Source organism: Rhipicephalus microplus, chromosome 6, assembly GCF_043290135.1.
Source record: "Rhipicephalus microplus isolate Deutch F79 chromosome 6, USDA_Rmic, whole genome shotgun sequence".
Classification (NCBI taxonomy): Eukaryota; Metazoa; Arthropoda; class Arachnida; order Ixodida; family Ixodidae; genus Rhipicephalus; species Rhipicephalus microplus.
In genome coordinates, this window is record NC_134705.1 from 56376694 (window position 1) to 56396208 (window position 19515).

Genomic DNA, 19515 nt, shown 5'->3' on the forward strand with positions numbered 1-19515 from the left:
TTGACCACCACAAAGCTGTAAAAGACATCCTCTATTTCGTTACAACGAGAACTGCCTGACCAACTCATATGGAGCCGGGTGTTTCAATCTGAAATTGCTAATATGTTTCTTCCTTTCATTAAGAAGAGGGCAGAAACAAAATTGAGAGAGCAGGAAAACTTTCTCGGCACCCTCGGTCTCTGCAGCGCCTTGAGAAGCGCCTTGCGGATACCTAATGTGAACAAGAAAGTTGTCGCTGGAGTGTATTCTTGAGCTCATCGCCGCGAAGCGCGGTTACCTACATAGCCTATAGGGGTGATTTTGGAGTAAGAGGGTACAGTCCATAGGCTAAAACATTTTTGTGTACTCTACAAGAAATTAACGATAAATAGATGCAATACGGAGCACATTCGGCTTATCTTACACCGTAGACATTTGTTTTGTTTCTGCTACTTCAGGTATACGATGGATACTTCAAGCCTAAGCGTGGAAGCAATGCATTCAATATCGGCATAGTTATGAATCGCATGAAGAGCAGAGGAGTTATCCAGCTTCGAAGCAAGAAATACCTCGACACTCCCATTTTAGATCCCCGGTGCTGCTCACACCCTGATGACCTGAAAATGGCAGCCCAAGGTAGAGACATTCACTTTACCAATTCTTCTCTTTATTCTTTGTATACAATTAAACCCGCGAAACCTAGACAATTGGTCGTGTTCCTAACCCTGCCGCCTACATACGAGACGGAAGCCCGGAGCTTCAAAATCTGACAGCTGCGTCTATTGCAATCAATTATTGTAATTGGACACTTTAGGTAACCTTTCATGGTTTTTTCGTCGCATGCAGCATTCATAGTACTTCGAGAAATCAGCATGTTCGTTTAGGTCATTGATGGCACTGGCGCGGCGGCGAGAATCATCTGTGAAAGCCTGAAGTTAAATGCATATACAACGATTGAATGAACCGACAAGAAGTGAAACATACCTTCAACTTGAAAGGTACCTATTCGACTGCGGGCGCGACAATTCTCATTTTTGTCAGAGACGTGTACAGTGTAAGTGTATATTCTGTGTTCACTGCTGTTGAAAAAAAATTTATATAATGTGAATGAATTCGTGATATATTCCTACAAAATTTGACTTTAGGAATACTAGCATATAGTTTATTGCTCTATCGTAATAAAGGTGTGTTAAGCCTATAAACTAATCGGTTTAGGTTGCCTGTTTTATACTGTTAAATCTTGTCCGAAAGTCATTGCAGTGTTATACACACTACGTTGCTTCAGTGCGTGATTCAAACAAGCTCTTTAAAAATGTGTGTTGGCATCGCAGTACATAAACGAAGCGTATATCTTCAGCCCATCATACGCTTGTAAACTTGCTTTATTCGTTCACTCAATTAAAAGACGGCTATATAAAGGTCTACACGTTCAAAAGCAAAACCTCGCCTTGATACACTTACTACGACAGTGAATTAGGTAATATGCCGTGCTTATCAGCTTGATGACGCCAGTTTGAGGTGAGGCCACAGTGGCCACATGTAATCTAGGACAAAAGAAAACCTGAACGTTGAACTAGAGTAAAAACCTAAAGAATCCATGTAGGTTACCTTATGCGAGACGTGTCCACACTCTCAAAAAGTGTGGCACCGTATAAAGTGTGGTATTTAGCCTCTTCATGCACATGTACCGAAATTCCTTTAGATACTTCTATCTTAAAATATAAGACATGTGGCAGAAATCGTGAATTTTAATGTGAGTCTCAAGTTTAAAACTTCTCGATATATACTAGGATGCGTCAGTAGGCAGAAAGGTCACTACCTTCTATGACCTTAGCATGTTAAACTGTTATGAAAGCAGTTTAAAAAAAATTGGCCAAGCATACTACGTAGGAATAAGTTTTCTTCTTAATAATACTGCTCATATATGGGAATTGTGACATGTGAGTATCTGGGTTCAAATTGTGTATTACACGTTCAACGCCATAGCACGTGACCGATATTAGTTTCGCAGTCAGGACTCACTGTAGTGAAGCTCCCATACAATTTTTAATAATGTGGCCGAGACCCGCGTGTCTTCATGAAAACACAGTTGAAATCCTTCAGTGACTGCTTGTCTTGATGAGAGTTCTTCCAGACATTCCCTACAGTCTACATGTTGCAAGGCTACATGTAGATTTGATGGTGCTTATAGTTTCCACAGCATTAGACGCGTGAAAACCTCGATTAATGGTTGTGTGCAGTCGTTTACGGTAGTTTTGTTCCTCGATGTGCACATTGTTATTGTAATATGTCATTTCGGTGTGCTTAACGAGGCATATACACTAAGAAATAAGATAATAATGATTAGTACAATAAGACAATGGCACCTTTCGTTGCTTGAGGACATTTCGAACGATAAAACGACATGAATAATTTACTTATTTATTTATTTATACAAATACTTCATGGGTTCCTATGTTTGGAACACTGTGTGAGAGGAGGAATAAAACTAGTAAGAAACAAGAAGAGAATTGTGCGAGATATGGGTAATTCAGCATTACAGTAGAAATATAGATGATTAAAAAAGACATTAAACGACATAAAATGAAGCATAGCAAAAGACGCGAAGACAATTGCAATAGATACATACGTGTGTGAAAAAATCACAGAGCAGAAATATATATCTGATATAAAAATACATCCTAAATGTAGCATATATTAAAAAGTGAGAACTACTAGTGTGGAAGTAAGAAAGAATATCTTTGATGAAGCACTTGTATGCGAAAATTCTATGAGGAAAGGAAAAAAGGTAGCTAATCTCTAAACGTTGTGGACTCTCGTATATTTACAACGGTGTCAGAAAGCCCGTTGCACATTTTTTATGCCCCGAGGGTGTGCAGAGTTGTAATATGCGTGTCTTCGCCCTGACAAGCGTTGAAAGCACATGCTATAATTAAGACTGCTCGAAGAGCAATGTGGTTTTGTAAGAGGCAATGTGCTTTGACGGTTACTGTGAATTGTCTTGTGTAGCATGCAGATTAGAGCAATATTTCTACGTGTCTGAAGGTGTCTAAGTGAAAGTGAATGCTTAATATTTGTTATCATGGATAGTCTGTTGTATTTATTAGCAATGAAGTGAGCTGCACAAATCTGGACAGCTTTGATGGATTTGATGAGGTAGTCCTTGTGGAGAGACCAGATGGCTGATTTGTATTCGAGGTGAGGGCGTATGAAAGTTTTGTAAGCGAGCTCTCGAGTAGTCGCAGATGAGCTGGTAATGTTATGCTTAAGGTAGCCTAGTGCTTGCAATTCATTTGTAGGTATTTTGTTTATGTCTGTGGATCATAATAGGTAAGGTGTGAAATGAATACCAAGATGTTTGACTGATGTGTGAGATTTAATGTCGCGAAACCGCTGTATGATTGTGAGATACGCTACCAATATATTTGTAGCACGATGTAGTTAAGAGAGCGTAATTCTTACGGGAATATATAAACGTAGAAACTCGTAGCTTTTGCCTAATAGTCAGGATTTTGCATTTATTAGTGTTCATGCTTGTAAGCCATTGATCGCATTTACCTTGTTATACTGTCGAGGTCCCGTTTAATCACACTAAGGTCACCGACTGCACCAGTTTTTATATACAGCACGCAGTCGTCTGCGAACAATCTGATTTTGGATGGTATCTGGAATGGCAGGTCGTAAATGAATATGAGAAATATTAGAGGGCCTAACAAGTTCCCTGTGGAACATCAGACGAAACGTCAGTAATGGAAGATGAAGTGCCTTCGAAGTGTGGGCAAAATGACAAGAAGATTCAAAAGCAGGAGACAGTTAAGGAATTGATAGTAGGTGGTGAAAGCTTTTCTATGAGGCGAAAGTGGGCCACACAATCCAATGCTTTTGAAAAGTCTATGAATCTATGAAGTCGGTGTGGGAGTTGTCATTAGCGTGTCAGAATAAGTCATTTGTGAATTTTAAAAGTAGCGTTTCGCATGAATAACATTTTATGAACCTTTGTTGGTTGTGAAAAAAGAAGTTATTATATTCAACACGACTGGTTACGTTTGAGAAACTTATGTGTTCACGTAATTCACTGGGGACACTTGGTAGTGATATCAGTCGATAGTTACTAGCCCTATTTTTATATCCCGGTTTGTGAACGGGAATGACCTTGCCAATTTTCCAATCGTATTGAATTTTACTTGTGCTTAGAGACTGCTGAAAATTTTGAGCGAAAAATATGCTTGAGCGCTGCGTGGTTGCAATTCACAAAATCCTAATTAGGCTATTCATGTCGGCTAGTAAAGAACTAGCTTACTTACAGATGACAATAAAAACGCCGCCCCATTTTTACCGCTCCTCTCTTTCCTATGTGTATTGAAACGGCTACAACTCGATGTAACATGTAACCACGTTTGTGCAAGCAAAAGAACGTCGCGGGAGCTATGATTGAGGTACGAACAAAAGTGTTTGTGTTTCGGCAAGGGACTGCGAATATTCGTAAAAGTTACTGATAAGTGAGCATTTGAAGCGCTTTTATTAGCTGGCTTAATGTTGGTATCAGGTACTAGTGGCCTTGATCTGGCTGTTAGGTATCTAAAAGATTCTTTTACTCTGTCAGCAGTACGAAAGTAAGAGTAAACAACGTTTTCTTTGCGAAGTCTATCAATGGTAATCTTGTAAGGTACACATAATAAAAGTAATGGGAGAGCAAACTAACAGGACACAGGAAAGGAGACAAACAAGTTTATAGTTTGCGCTTCAAATGCTTTCATTAGGTGTATACCAACTAGACCGTCTATCAACCCTTCTACAAGCATGTAGGGTACATTTTTCAACTTTGCTTAATGCAAGAGCTTTCATCTAGCTAATTATGTAGGTGCAGAAAAATCTTCCCATACCACAAACTGCATGTCTTTACATTTATCACCTCGTTCTATAATATACAGCTTGTCTTTGTAGCACGCGAACTTTAGCACAATCGGCCATTTTTTTATGAGCGCGATATTTACCACGTATATGGCAGGCTCGAATTGGGCTGGTAGCGGAGATATGCCTAGCTGCAGGAAACATAGATCAATGGTATTTTTTTCTGCTGATTACCAAGTTTTTTGTTGATCGTTAATCGTCCAAGACACCAAAAAAGGCCAGGTTACATCGTCTTAGTCAGTTTTTAGCTTTATCGCACCTAAGTTCAATTCGACTCATTTGCTGGTTCAAATTTTTCTAAGACCAGCAGTTGGATCACATGCTGTCTGAACCTGTTTCTTTCTTTTTTTTTATTTTCCACTGCCTCGACTTCAACAACGCGATTTCTCAAGGATAACTGTTTTAACTCAACGTCGACCGTTGCCTGCCGGCTCTTGAAGGCGCGTAAGTCATTGCGTGTATCATCTTTGACTGCTTCTATCTTTGAACTGTAGCAAAAATATTGTCAGTACGTCATTGTTTGAGAGGACCTAGATTTAGTTCAACATCTTCGAAAAGAATAAGGAATGGGTTTAAAAACACAGAAGATATTTTTTCACAATCCATCAATGAAGCGAGACCTCATTTCACAACCGTCATACCACTCGTCGCGCATTGATCATCAGCATAAGGTTGCCATTCCGTTTTGCCGCACCAAATTCTTTTCAGCAGCCTTCTTACCGAAAACAGCCGCCGATTGGAACCACCTTCCCTCTTCCGTTGTATCAATAACAGACCCTTTGTTATTCAAGACTGCAATTTCTCAGCAATGCTTGTAACTATACGCAGTTTCCACTATCTATCTTTGTCTTGTATGTGCTTGAATTCTTATACATTTTTAGTTGATTTATGTTGCCTTCCTGATTTGCGCATCTGATACTTGTTTCTTTATTTTGTCTTTTTTTCTTGTGTGTTATATATGTTGTACCCACCCCCTCTGTAATGCCCTACGGGCCCTGAGGGTATTCTAATAAATAAATAAATAAATAAATAAGTACTCTATGCTTGAGTGTCAGAAACATGTCGAATACATAAACTACAAATTAGGGGCAGGAGACTGCAATGAAACAACGGCGGCAGGTTTACACAAGTGTGTACGCTGTATTAGTTAACCTGAAAAAATCCGGAGGTTAATTGCACCAATCTGCGAGCGGTGTCGTTCCCCGAAAGGCGCATCTCAGCGGCGGTTCATACCATGAGCTGCCACCGCTGATTGTGGCAGAAGGAAGCGAAAGTTGCCAGGCGAGATCGTTCAAGGTATCTGTAAACTGGTAGCGTTACTTTCATAGAAGACAGTGGGTCCAGTAGTCGGCGGCTCGTTGCCACCGTCGCCATCTATGTGAGGAGGAGACAACCAACAACAAAACAATAGTCAATTATGACGTCACAATTGGATGCGCACTTGATATACATGGCGCGAGATGAAAAATTTTTCTAAATGCTGTTCTGCTAAGTGGCTTTATTACTACGCGATTTTATAGCGCCTCAATTGTTTCTTGCTAAGTACATGCGAGAAAAAAATCACAAATATTGACGAAGCAAAGCTGTTTTATTGGTCGAATGATGTGCTGAAATTATTCACATGAAACTTCGCAGAGGCAATTGTGAGACAACTGTTCACAGGCAAAATAGCGTAATAGTTCGCAAACTCACGTTGCCATGTCATGAAAAATCACTGCAGCGAGATAGCACTTTTGAAATATAGCTGTGACAGCCAAAGAGTACAGCGTCTAGTTGCTTAGCCTGTCGTGTTTTTAGTCACCAAAAGCGAGGGCACGCTGGCCGTGCGACAACGAAAGCAGTCGAATGTCACAGGAGCGGCTATCTACACATTCTGTGAGCTAGTTGAGCTATGAAATGCACAGAAAAAGTAAGTATACAACTGTAGGTTTGCACGAAACCACCTCTGAAAAGTGAGCGATGCCTCGTTTACCTGATAACGCGCCGAACCAAAGAACATGCCTATACAAGTTGTGATAGTATATTGGCCCAAATCTGTTGACCCAAGTACCAGACAGCTTGCATGTGCCCGCTGTTTGTGAAACCAAATGAAAAGAACAAAAACAAACGGGCGCTCAAAGCATACCAAAAACCAAATGTTTATTAAAGTAATCTACAATTTCATTGTAACAAATAAAATTGAAACGTTTAAAAATAATGTTTATTATTTTTTTGTTTTCGCTATTTGCCCCTCCTCACCTAGTCGCGCATCAATCGTCACGTGGTTGTTGATGTCTGTTACAAGGGTTTGAGACCACATTTCTTTTGGACTTTCGCGACCTATTTTGATTGAGCTTGGATTGTTGACAGAGGCTAGGGTAGTGAATTGCGTCTAATATTCGGGTTGCTCTACTACCGCCACTGTACATGTTTGGAGGGAGTCCGCAACAGACATGGTAGCAGACAGGAGCAGAAGTGGAACCTGGAATATTACGGATGTTCAGTGCTACAATCTGTGAGCGGTATCGTGCCCCCTGCGGGCGGTATCGTGCCAATGAACCAATCATGCCCTTTCTCTTTCTACATCTCTGAGTCTATGTATAAAGTACATAGGGAATGTTATGACAGTGCCATCGAAACTAATACACAACGCCAGTGAAAGCCTATCATTGCAGCAATATTGATGAATAGTGTCAGTAATTCACTTACAAAGTGGTGACTCCAATGATGCTAAAACTAATAGATTGTGTACTACTTTGTGTGCAATAGATCCACGTAGTAACTGTATTATCAGCGAAGTGGCAAACTTTACATTTACTGCCCGCAGGTAGTAAATGGCGTCAAAAGCAATACGTTTTCAGCATTCGGTTAGCACTACAGAAGAGTTAGGCATTATTATTTAACCATGCGTCATATAGCGTGCATCATGTTTGTTGATATTATTCGGGTTCTTACGTTCCTATATCAGGACATGGTTATCACAGACACCGTAGTGGAAAGCTCCCTAAATTTTTGCCTTATGGATGTTTTAACCTGTAGTGAGGTTGAATAGTGACTGCAGTGGCCAGGATCGATGCCGACACCATCGGGTCAGCAGCCGTAATGCCTCACGTTTACGCGTAAAGCAGCGCACGAATAAAAAGCACAAAGGGAACGATACGACAGGACGCTAGTTGCACTCGCAACTGCGCTTATTTTGCTCCGCCGTGGTGGTCTAGTGGCTAAGGTACTCGGCTGCTGACCCGCAGGTCGCGGGTTCGAATCCCGGCTGCGGCGGCTGCATTTCCGATGGAGGCGGAAATGTTGTAGGCCCGTGTGCTCAGATTTGGGTTCACGTTAAAGAACCCCAGGTGGTCGAAATTTCCGGAGCCCTCCACTACGGCGTCTCTCATAATCATATGGTGGTTTTGGGACGTTAAACCCCACACATCAATCAACTGCGCTTATTTTGGACAACAAAAGACATGCTTTAGGGGCATAACTGCTTGCGTATCACGTATGACAATGACTCTCAAATTACATACCTTTTCGGTAATTTTCCAAAAAAAGTGTGCTTTTTGCCTATGTCATCTACGAAATTATACATTGGCCAAACTTGCTGCTACTTTGACAGACGACTTTCGGAATGCTAACTTATTAAAATATTATTCAAACTCAGATGAGGCAGCAATACTTGGAATGTGGTTGCAGGGCACTCTTCCCTGAAACGGAAACACTTTCCAGCCACAAGCATCAGCTGACCACTTATTTATTAGTGACCTTCCACATCACCAAAAAGCGCGTGATTGAGCACTGAATCTTCAAAGAGATTGCAAAATGTCGTCTTTGGAAGCTCACCGCGAACTATAAAAACTCGAAAATCATTTTACACCATGAATGCTACCATGTGTTTGTGTTAAAGAATTTTTGATTTTTCGTCTGTTTTTTGAAGATGTACTAGTTGCGTGTGAAAAAATTTTCCTGTCATTTTGCTTTTTTTTTCTTCTGACTTTTATCCTCACTTCTTGACCCGTAAACATAACATGCTTCATACTGTCACCTTGATTTCCGCGCATATTAGCCGAAACTTTTCATATTGGTGGTTCTCGGATATTTTGGAATATACCGTTATTGGCTTTTATCTTTCCACAAAAAAATGTTTGTCAATATGTGATCTATCATAAAAGGTAAAAATACTTTGGCGCCATTTTCATGAAGATTCATTAGCTTCGCTTATATTGTTTTTCTATGCACGGCTTGCTTATTTAGGTTATAATACGGAATAATATTGATATGGGACTATTGCAGCAATCAGCCAGGTTGTTAACTTGATGAAGACCAAAGCGTTCGCTGCGCTGGGAACCAAACCGTGGGACGTGCCATTGCCACCATGCAAGCACCACTCCATGTGGAGCTACGACTACAATCTATGCATGGCAAAATATCTCTCACACGCAGCGTTGCATCCGTGCTGCACGAATCCCATGGGAAGGGGCCCCAACGCCGTCGTGGATCCGAGACTAAGGTGAGATATTTGGACGTAACTATATTGGGGTTTTTTCGTTTTCTGCAGATAAATATTTTAAGACCCACCTTTCTGCTCTCCTTGTCTAACTCCGTAATCATGAGTTGCAACTCGTCCCCTGAGTTACTCAGCAATGCAATGTCATCGGCGAAGCGCAGGTTACTAAGGTATTCTCCATTAACTCTTATCCCTAACTGTTCCCATTCTGGGCTTCTGAAAACCCCCTGTAAGCACGCGGTAAATAGCATTGGGGAGATTGTGTTTACTGCCTTACACCCTTCTTTATTGGTATTCTGTTGCTTTCTTTGAGAAGCACTATGGTAGCAGTTGATCCCCTGTAGATTTCTTCCAGAATGTTTATGTATACTTCATCTACGCCCTGATTCCGCAGTGTCTGCATGATGGCTGATATTTCTACTGTATTAAACGCCTTCTCGTAATCTATGAAGGCTATGTATAGTGGTTGGTTATACTCTGAGCATTTTTCTATTACCTGATTTATAGTATGAATGTGGTCAATTGTTGAGTAGCCTGTTCGAAATCCTGCTTGTTCCTTTGGTTGATTGAATTTTAATGTTTTCTTTGCTCTGTTAGCAATTACCTTTGTAAATAGCTTGTATACTACAGAAAGCAAGCTGATCGGCCTGTAAAATTAATCTGCAGAAAACGAAAGTAATGTACAACAACCTCGAAAAGGAGCAGCGCTTCGAGATAGGTAATAGTGCACTTGAAGTTGTAAAAGACTATGTCTACTTAGGGCAGGTAATAACCGCAGAGTCTAACCACGAGATTGAAGTAACTACAAGAATAAGAATGGGGTGGAGCACATTCGCCAAGCACTCTCAAATTATGATACGTAGATTGCCACTATCCCTCAAGAGGAAGGTATATAACAGCTGTATCTTGCCGGTACTTAGCTACGGAGCAGAAACCTGGAGACTTACAAAGAGGGTTCAGCTTAAATGGAGGATGACGCAGCGAGCAATGGAAAGCAAAATGGTAGGTGTATTCTTAAGAGACAAGAAGAGAGCAGAGTGGATTAGGGGACAAACGGGGGTTAGGGATATCATAGCTGAAATAAAGAAGAGGAAATGGACATGGGCCGGGCATGTAGAGCGTAGATAGGATAACCGCTGGTCATTAAGGGTAACTGACTGGATTCTCAGAGAAGGGAAGCGGGTTAGGGGGAGACAGAAGGTTAGGTGGGCAGATGAGATTAAGAAGTTTGCGGGTATAAATTGGCAGCAGCAAGCACAGGACCGGCTTAACTGGCGGAACATGGGAGAGGCCTTTGTCCTGCAGTGGACGTAGTCAGGCTGATGATGATGATGATGATATTGAGGTAGCAAATGTGTTCGAACGCGAGGGATAAGTGTATTTGAAAGTCATAGTAAGAAAGTTGCACCAACAGCAAAGATAGCGGGAAACCACAAGACGACCGTTATCGTATACGCCGTCTTCACCATTTTCCTAGAGCATTGCCTTGTTCTTTATGACTTGTAACACAGAACTTCTGCCACCGTGCCTAAAAAGATTGTATCTTGTATAGTGAAGTACGTTTTTAGATAGGAGTCTGGCGCGATATAAATTGATGGGGTGGTTGATGATGACGTACTGTCCAAATGGAATGGTCTTTATGCAACATTTAGGCACGTGTTTCCAACGCTTTGCAAAGACGACATGGGGGTGGCGCCTAATCGTTGCTTTGCGTTCTACACCTCATCGCGCCCGAGACAGGCACGCACGTCATCCTTTGTTTTCGAAGATAACTTGAGACAGCGCTCGTGTATGCGTGCCTCGATGCACTCGTTCGCCTCCGCTGCATGGATCGAGGCACTCTAAAGCAGCGGCCACAGCATATGATTCACTGAATCACTGAACATCAAATAAACGTTTTGTTCATTCTCCCCACACGCAAGGCTATCGTCTTTCGACGACAGTTGCAGCGAAACATGCAAATACGAGGCCGTTTTGTGTGAGTGTGTGTGTGTGTTGATAGTGCTGCCAGTAGAAGCTTTCGCCTGCTGTGCAGGTCCAAGCTGTGCGCTCCTCGTTGCCGTAACAGCTCTGCAACCGTACGCACCCCTCCCCTTCCTTCTTCGCTCACGTGACAAGCACGTGCGCAGACGAACTCGGCCGGAAAGCGATGCTCGCTGCCTAGAAAAAGAAGGCTGGCACATGATTTCCCGTATATACCAAAAACATTTACGCAAAACTGTTACGGGTTATCATCAGTTGCTATCAATCGATCATGCATTTATTCTTCATAACAACGCTGTACGTTGCTTCCTTGCTCGTTTTGTCTTTCTGTTCTTGCACACACATAATCATATAAGTGAATGACAGTTGTGGCGGTGGCAGAAACGGCAAAAGCCAGCTGGGACTGCCCATACAATTGCTATCGCAATAAAAACTTCAGTGCTAAGGACCATGACGCACGCTAGACGTTTCTTCTTACTCACGTGTCGTCACTCCCGCTTAGCTTACAGTGCAATCTTCGAAACGAGAAAGAAAAAAACGCTTACGGCGTGCTCCGAAATTTTTAAGAATTGCACTCGTAAGTGACGCCTTAAGAAATTTCTGCAGCAGTTGATTCGCGATGTTGAAAGAATACTGGTAAGGTAGTGATTTAAGGCAGTAATAGGGATAACGTAGCAATGATAACGCAGGTAGTGATTACCGCTAGTGCCTCGCCGCTGTGGTCTACTGGATAAGGTACCCGGCTGCTGACCCGCAAGTCGCGGGTTTTGAAACCAGCTTCGGCGGCTGCATTTCCGATAAAGGCGGAAATGTTGTAGGCCCGTGTGCTCAGATTTGGGTGCACGTTAAAGAACACCAGGTGGTAAAAATTTCCCGAGACCTTCACTACGGTGTCTCTCGTAATCATGTGGTGTTTGTGGGACGTTAAACACCACATATCCATTCATTCATTGCCACTGGTAAACTTGCAGTTCTTTTAGAAAAAGTTTCGAATGTCATTTGCTTCACAGCAACTTTTTCACCCTGCCTAAAACGATCGCGGGATACAAAACTCTATGCTTTTGTAGCATAAATTCAGAAGAAAATCAGTACGAGTTTTCAGACAGAAAAACGTTTTAGTTGCCGAAAAAATTGTGCAGGTCCTGGTTGGAACCCCCGACCACGACGAGTTTTTGAGCTACTAAGACGCTTTCCATTCTGAGAAATCCATACGAACTTCCATGTGGCTTGGTGTTAGAACGGTTGGTTGTCTTTTTTCGTTTTCTTAACCCTTTTGCCACCTTGCGTGTTTCCGCAGAACTCAATCGCTATTTATGTTTTCCTCGCATAAAATATCCCTGTGAAAGTATTTTGCTGTATTTATTTATATTTTCAGCAAAAGACACCTAAATTAGTTAATTAAATAACGACACGACACTTGTTTTCACACACATGTAGCGGCTTTTGACTACAATTGCTGCTCTTCGCTCAACTTAACTACTTTCAACTAGTTTATTTTGAAATATTGTTTGTCACTTTGTCCTGGCAACCCTGGTGGTGTGTTGGTTCATCGCAGCGTCGTTGGCAGTGGCGTCGGTTGTTGTTCCGGGGAACAGCAGCCGCTACTCTATCAGTTGCTGCTCTCTAATCTTAGGACGGTTGCTAAGTGGTCACCCCGATTTAAGCCTGTGTACGGTCAACATCTAAAATATAAGCAGCGTCCCGGTGATGGAAAGCGTGATGATTCACGAGGTCTCCATTGAGCTGCTGCGAGCGACTGGGCAATTTCATGTGGTCGATCACCGCGCTGTGGTGACGGCGTGTTTAGTGCACAACCAAGTAGTGCCATCGGGTTGTGCTGGCAGCGGCAGTATAGACGTGGTCTGTTTCTCTTTAACAGTTGTCAAAAGTACAGCTAAGCAACGCGAAACAGATGTAACCCTAACACGCTCCCTTGCATACTACCTGAAGGCATGGAGTCTGCCGAAAGTAGACCCTGCAGCTATGAATGATGTCACATCCAACGACTTTGTTCAAAGAAATATCGTGCTCTCAGAACAAACACGTGCCCCGCCGTGGTGTTCTAGTGGCAAAGCTACCCAGCCGTTGACCCTCCGGTCGCTGGATCGAAAAGTGGCTGCTGGGGCTGTATGTTGGATGGGGTCGAAAGGGCTGTAGGCCCGTCTGCTCATATTTGTGTGCACGTTAAAGAACCCCAGGTAGTGTAAATTTCCAGGGCATCCACTACGGCGTCTCTCATACTCATATGATGGTTTTGTGATGTAAAACCCACATATCAATCAATAAAAAAAATTACGTTGTGAAGAGGGGGTGGTATAGCAGCGCGTTTAAACGCTTTCGTTTATTTCTTGGAGAAAAGAACCCAGTTCCTAGAGCCACGCGCCATCCCTCATTTTCATCTTGTTCTAGCAAGCCCTATGTTTACTGTTCTTAACATATGAATAAAAAATAAGTGGAAATTTCTAAGATTTTTTTTTGTTTTATCACATAATAAGGAAAACGAACAGCTAATGAAACCATAAGCGTATGAGACTTTCATTGTACTGTATTAGCTACGCTGCAGCAATTGTAATTGAGAGACAAAAGGGGTAGAGGAAGGAGAGGCAGTAAGGTTAACCAGGCGAGTGTTCGGTTTGCTATCCTACACCGGGGAAAGTAAATTAAGAGATGAAAAGGCAAAGGAAAAACAGGACATAACAAATAAAACACGTGAGCCTAAAATTGAGTGTGTGGGGTCTAAAAATGGCAAGCGAGCGCCACGATCTTTGAACACAGACAGATTAGATACGGCCTGGACAAGCCAAACCAACGACACATTTATTTAACTACTTTTAGAACGACGATATCATAAGCCGAATTATTATAACATCAATTGTGATGCACACGCTAAACAACCTTGCAGAAAACTGCACAACACGCATATAAATTACAAACACAATAACACACCCAAGGCGACTTACGACGAGGGCCCTCCGCAGTAAACACGTGGTGTCGTCTACAGCAGACCCGCTCTAGAGACAACCGTTCGCGCCAACCGCCATCAGCCGAAGAGGGTCGCTCAACTCTCTCTGCCATGACCAAGGATCGCCGGTCGCTAGTGGTCACCACCGGCACTACCTGTCTAAACACAATGATGATGATAGCAGTGATCTACGCTTGCGAACACAACGTCACCAACCGCTGAATAGTTGTGATCCCGTAATACGGCTCCTGCGCGAGACACGCGTGCAACGTGGAGGAAACAACTATACAGAGGGTGTCAGCCCCCTTCGTCTCCTCAAGCTTAATTTTTTTTCTTATTTCAAGGTACCTTACAGGCCCCAGGGTGGGAGCATTGAGTAAGGGGACGATACACTAGATACATGTTCATATACATATGAATTTGGCAAAAACACATGAGGAAATATACAATTGCAATACAATAAACAGAAAGCATTATAGATAAGTATATACATGTAAATATGACGCACGCATGCAAACAGTAAGCGAAAGTGTATGTTTATTAAGCACAAGTAGAGAGCAGTTCCATGTCACAGCTGAAATATTCTGAAAACGAGTTCACGTTTTACAAAATTAAAACTAATACCTTGAGCTATGGAGATAAAAAACTATACATTTCATAGCGGCAATACAGCGAGGTGAAATTACTGCGCGAGGACAAAACAGGCGATACGCAGGATAACTGCCCTTTAAATAGCTCATCTGCCGTAGCTACGAGAGATTTGCTTTGATGATGGTGTAGCATGAAAACGTTCCCGAAATTCGTCCTTGCGCTGCGGAAAGGCATTTACTCGGTGAAGTTTGTGAAGCGGATCGATAACATAAGACGGAATGTTTTATGATTTGTCTCCACAGCCATGTAATTAGCCAAACTATTCCAGAGAATAATGGCACGTGGGAGTGCCAACTTGTTGAACGCGTTTGTAGAGCCGTATATATGGGAATAGCTGAGATTTAGACCATATCTCCCAAATAACCTGAAAAAAAAAATAGCTACACGATCTCTAAGAAAAGATGACAACACATGTCCCTACATAATGTCCAGGAACCACGACACCATCGTCTGTCGACACTGCTGCACTGCCTGACTCTATGACTCCACCTCAGTACCAGTCCCGCAACAGAAACGTTGCCGTCGGTGCGACGAACCGTCACTAGCGCCGACACGTCTTCCAGTTGCGACCAGCAATCACGAGGGCACCGGCATGCAGGCAGTTGCGCAGGTCCCAGGCATGTCCATCGCCCGACCTCATGAACATATTATTGGCCAGCGGCGCTGACGCTGTGCAGAAGACAGCCAGCCGTGGGTTACATCACACCAGCTGTGTACATTCCAAACATTCGTCATAACAATGCAGGAGGGCAAAGATAAGGAGCTTCAAAATTTTCGCCAACATGGCAGAATGGTCAGTACTGCTAGCTAATACATCGGTGGCGGCCGAGACGACCATAAAAATGTGACAAAATCACTTTTTCTTAGTCGTGCATGGCAAGAATAAAAAAATGAGGAAATGAAAGTGCAACGCCTCAATAATACGATACACCTGGTTGTGCCACATGCGACAGGTGGCTGTGCCGAGCTTTAGGCCTAATGAGTCGCTTGAAAACAAGCGGCATCCACCCAGTCTAGGTGCAAAAAAGGCAGCCGCAAGGATACATCCACTCTGTAAGGTGGTCCTATCGCTCGCCGTACACAGGAGCTTACAGAGCGATCGGCGTCCACCGTCCTGGACGGTTTCATGACGCCCCGGCGTCGAACTGCAAGACAAGACAGACGACGCTCGGCTTTTTGAACCTAATGAGATAGAAAAAGCTATTTACAGAAACTCTTGCCACCTATGATACTTTCGTACTCATTCGCTTCTGGCTTGGCCTTTTATCCACGGGCTCTAAACTTTCCTCATCCCAGGAGGCAGACCACATGGCTCTGGTACCAATTAAACAACGTCCTTGACAACCAACGACAACAACTACAAAAACTACTTGCGAGCAGGAAAAAAGAATCAGCGTGCGGGCAAATTCAAACACGCCACAGCAACCGGTCTGCTCGCTCTCAACAAAGCATGCCACCGACGCTAGCAATGAATGTACCCTTAGGCTTACCACTGCTCTAAGAAAAGCATGTACCGAACCACGAAAACTCTCGACCTATGCTCCAAGAGCCACACGTTCGCCGCCAGTGTGTGTGTGTGTGTGTGTGTGGGCGGGGTCTCAATATGGCGAGCGCCATGCTTCTAAGTGAGCGGACACAGTACACGCAGTTGGTACGAACCAAACCAAACACACATTTGTTTAATTACATTGAGAAGACAATATCGTCATCCGAATCATCATAACATCAATTGTACTTCGCACGCTAAACAACGTTACACAATATTTATTCCACAACACTCAACCACATAACAAACACAATAACACGCCCAAGGCCGCGTCGCCAACGTTTGACTTACCACGAGGGCCCGGCGCATACAACCGACGGTGTCGTCTACGGCACACCCACGCTAGAGACAACCGTTAGCGCCAACTGCCACCAGATGAAGAGAGTCTCCCAACTCTTTCTGCCGCCACCAAGGCTTGCTTGCCACCAGGGGTCACCGCCGGCACTATCGGTCTGACAATCATGATGATGATAGCGGCGATCTACGCTCGGGAACACAACGCCACTTACCGCTCAATGGTTGTGACCCCGAACTACAGCTCCTGCACGAGACAAGTGCGCCACGCGGCGCAAACAACTCCACAGGGGGTCTCAGAACCCTACAATTGCAGCGTTCGATATCAGTAAACGCATGACTTCAGGTGTATCGTGTTCCGCTGCAGATTGTGAGTTCACGGTGCCTACTAAAGGGTTGCAAGCAATGAACGTAGAACATCCAAAAGCTCTTGAACAGCCTCAGTGTGTGGTTGGACTGCCGACGAACACTTGTAGTGTGTCTAGCAGTGGCTGACAGGACTGATTTGTCTCCTTCTGGCAACTCGCCGCTCGGAGACTTGGGGTTGACTGTTTCAGAGGTGTGCTGTCAATTAGTATGTCACTGCAACGGCGGCAAAGAAGGCCAAAGCGCGTTAGTTTTGTCCATAATTTTCCTATTTGTACATACCAGCGCTGAACCTTGTAGCTGTGGCTTTGGCAATGAAGGCCAAGTAGGCTCCACGAAACCATGCTTTTGATTGCATTCTGCATTATTTCAGCCGAGCAAAATTCGGTGAAAAAGGAGATGGTGAAGCAGGGCATTGAATGGGCGCTGCGGATGCAAAGAAATTTACTTTTTCTGACTTCGGTGCCGCCGCCACCGCTATTCTTACGCTTGCGGCGCCCTCACGATGCAACGTGTGCTCTCTCACCATTTTTTTGAACACAGCTATCTCGTTTCATTTCGGGGGGATCCTTTGAGGAAGCAAGCTTCTTGGGGTTCATTGTATCTTGAACATTTGTGAGCTTTGGAATTAAAACTGTCAAAAATAGGTTTTAGCGCACCGAGAACCTACTCGTCTGCTTTCGCATACGCTTTGCACGCGACCGAGCTTCATGCAGCTGAGATATTACAGTGGTTTTGGCATGAATTGTCTTACACGTTGGCTAAAGTGGCACACACTCACGTGCGACGGTAGGGAGTTGCCTCTAAATTATGTTTTCACGCAGCGTGAGATACCAAAACGAGCAGTCTTGACGATGACGCTAGCATAACTAGTTGGCTTTATCAGGCTACTTCAATCAAGCAGGACTTTGATTTGGGCAAGTCTGTACAATCTTACCTTAGCAAACAGTGCGAAAAATACGAGCACAGCCTTTTGGGGCTGGGAACAGCCTCGTCAACGTCATAGATGAAACCACTGACAACGTTGAAGCTCATTGAGTTGTGGGATCGAACGTTGATTCGATCCAGCTCTGCGACATTGCGCAGTGCGGCAGTATGCAAAACAGTCATCGCTATGGGGTCCTCACGCACGGTCACCCGCATGTCGATGATTTCATCGGGCACCAGTCCCCCGAGTGGCTCCGAAACAGATTGTCTGCTTTGGTGGTTCAAGATGCCGTTGGAACAAAAATGATGGCGTGGGCCGTGGGTTTACACCATACTGAGAAAGTAAAGGGGACGAAAAGAGAACTTGTCTCCGTAACTGAAGGACACTGCAACGTTCATAATACCCGTATGATACGGAGATAAAAATTAGTAAACAATTTTCAAACAGTTACACCTAGCTGTCGACTCTACTGTCGGGACGAAAACATCTGTACAGAAACTCGTAAAAACTCGCATCAGTAGTCGAGACGTATTTCATATTGTGTGTTACAACAAATTAGAATACAAGAAGCGTAGTAAACCATAGGTGTTCCTACACATCAGGCGCTAATAAGTGCCATTTGTATCACTCATGAATGTCGTGTTTATAATTTTGTGCCCCTTTTTCTTTCGATGGATCAGAAAGAAAACAGCTCTAAATTTTGTAGTTTTCGAGCACAATATAACAAATAGGTGAACTCTCAGTAGCTTACAATCGCTGTTTACGAAGAGCTCGCGAAAAGTCAATGAATCATTTCAGTGAAGAAGGGTAGCAAACAGTACCCATCAAATAAATAAACAAAATATAGTATTTTGTCACACCATGCAAACCCCTGATCTGCTCTCGTAACAACAAAGCAGCTTTTGAATTAGTGTAACATAAAATGGAGTTGCAATTTCGGAAACAGAATAATATGTTGTCAGGTGCTTTTGATACAGTGCACCTAACGTTGCGCCATGCGTTATGCTTTACTTCACAGTTGCGTCCCTGCAATTTTTTTTCAGAGTTCGTGGTGGAATCACTGGTCTGCGAGTTGTGGACGCCTCCGTAATGCCTGATATTGTAACGGGCAACCTGAACGCAGCCGTGTTCATGATTGGAGAGAAAGGTGCTGCCATGATTCTTGAGGATAACAAATAAATCACGTCACTCTTATAACGTGTTTGCTAAAGCACATGTTTCTTTTACAACTGTTGCTTTACCGCAAAGCTGTGGTCCTCTATTTTGTCTAGATTTTCCACCATAAGGTCCTTACTTCAAGGCAGAAATCTTCAAAGCTTCAATTAAGTAAAACTAACGATTTTTCGGTTTTTCTCATGCTACGTGAATTAAACTCCTACTCTACAGTTATTAGACTACGCAAGCTTTTAAGAACA

General features: G+C 43.2%; 1 protein-coding gene across 1 annotated transcript in view; it reads left to right on the top strand.

Annotated features, from left to right (window-relative positions):
• Positions 1–19279, top strand: part of LOC142764775 (glucose dehydrogenase [FAD, quinone]-like) — a 73086-nt gene extending 53807 nt beyond the window's left edge. The window contains exons 9-11 of the mRNA XM_075865298.1: positions 438–615; positions 9157–9373; positions 19144–19279. Coding sequence (XP_075721413.1) covers positions 438–615; positions 9157–9373; positions 19144–19279 — 531 coding nt within the window. The remainder of the gene's footprint in view (positions 1–437; positions 616–9156; positions 9374–19143) is intronic.
• The last annotated feature ends 236 nt before the right edge of the window (positions 19280–19515 follow it).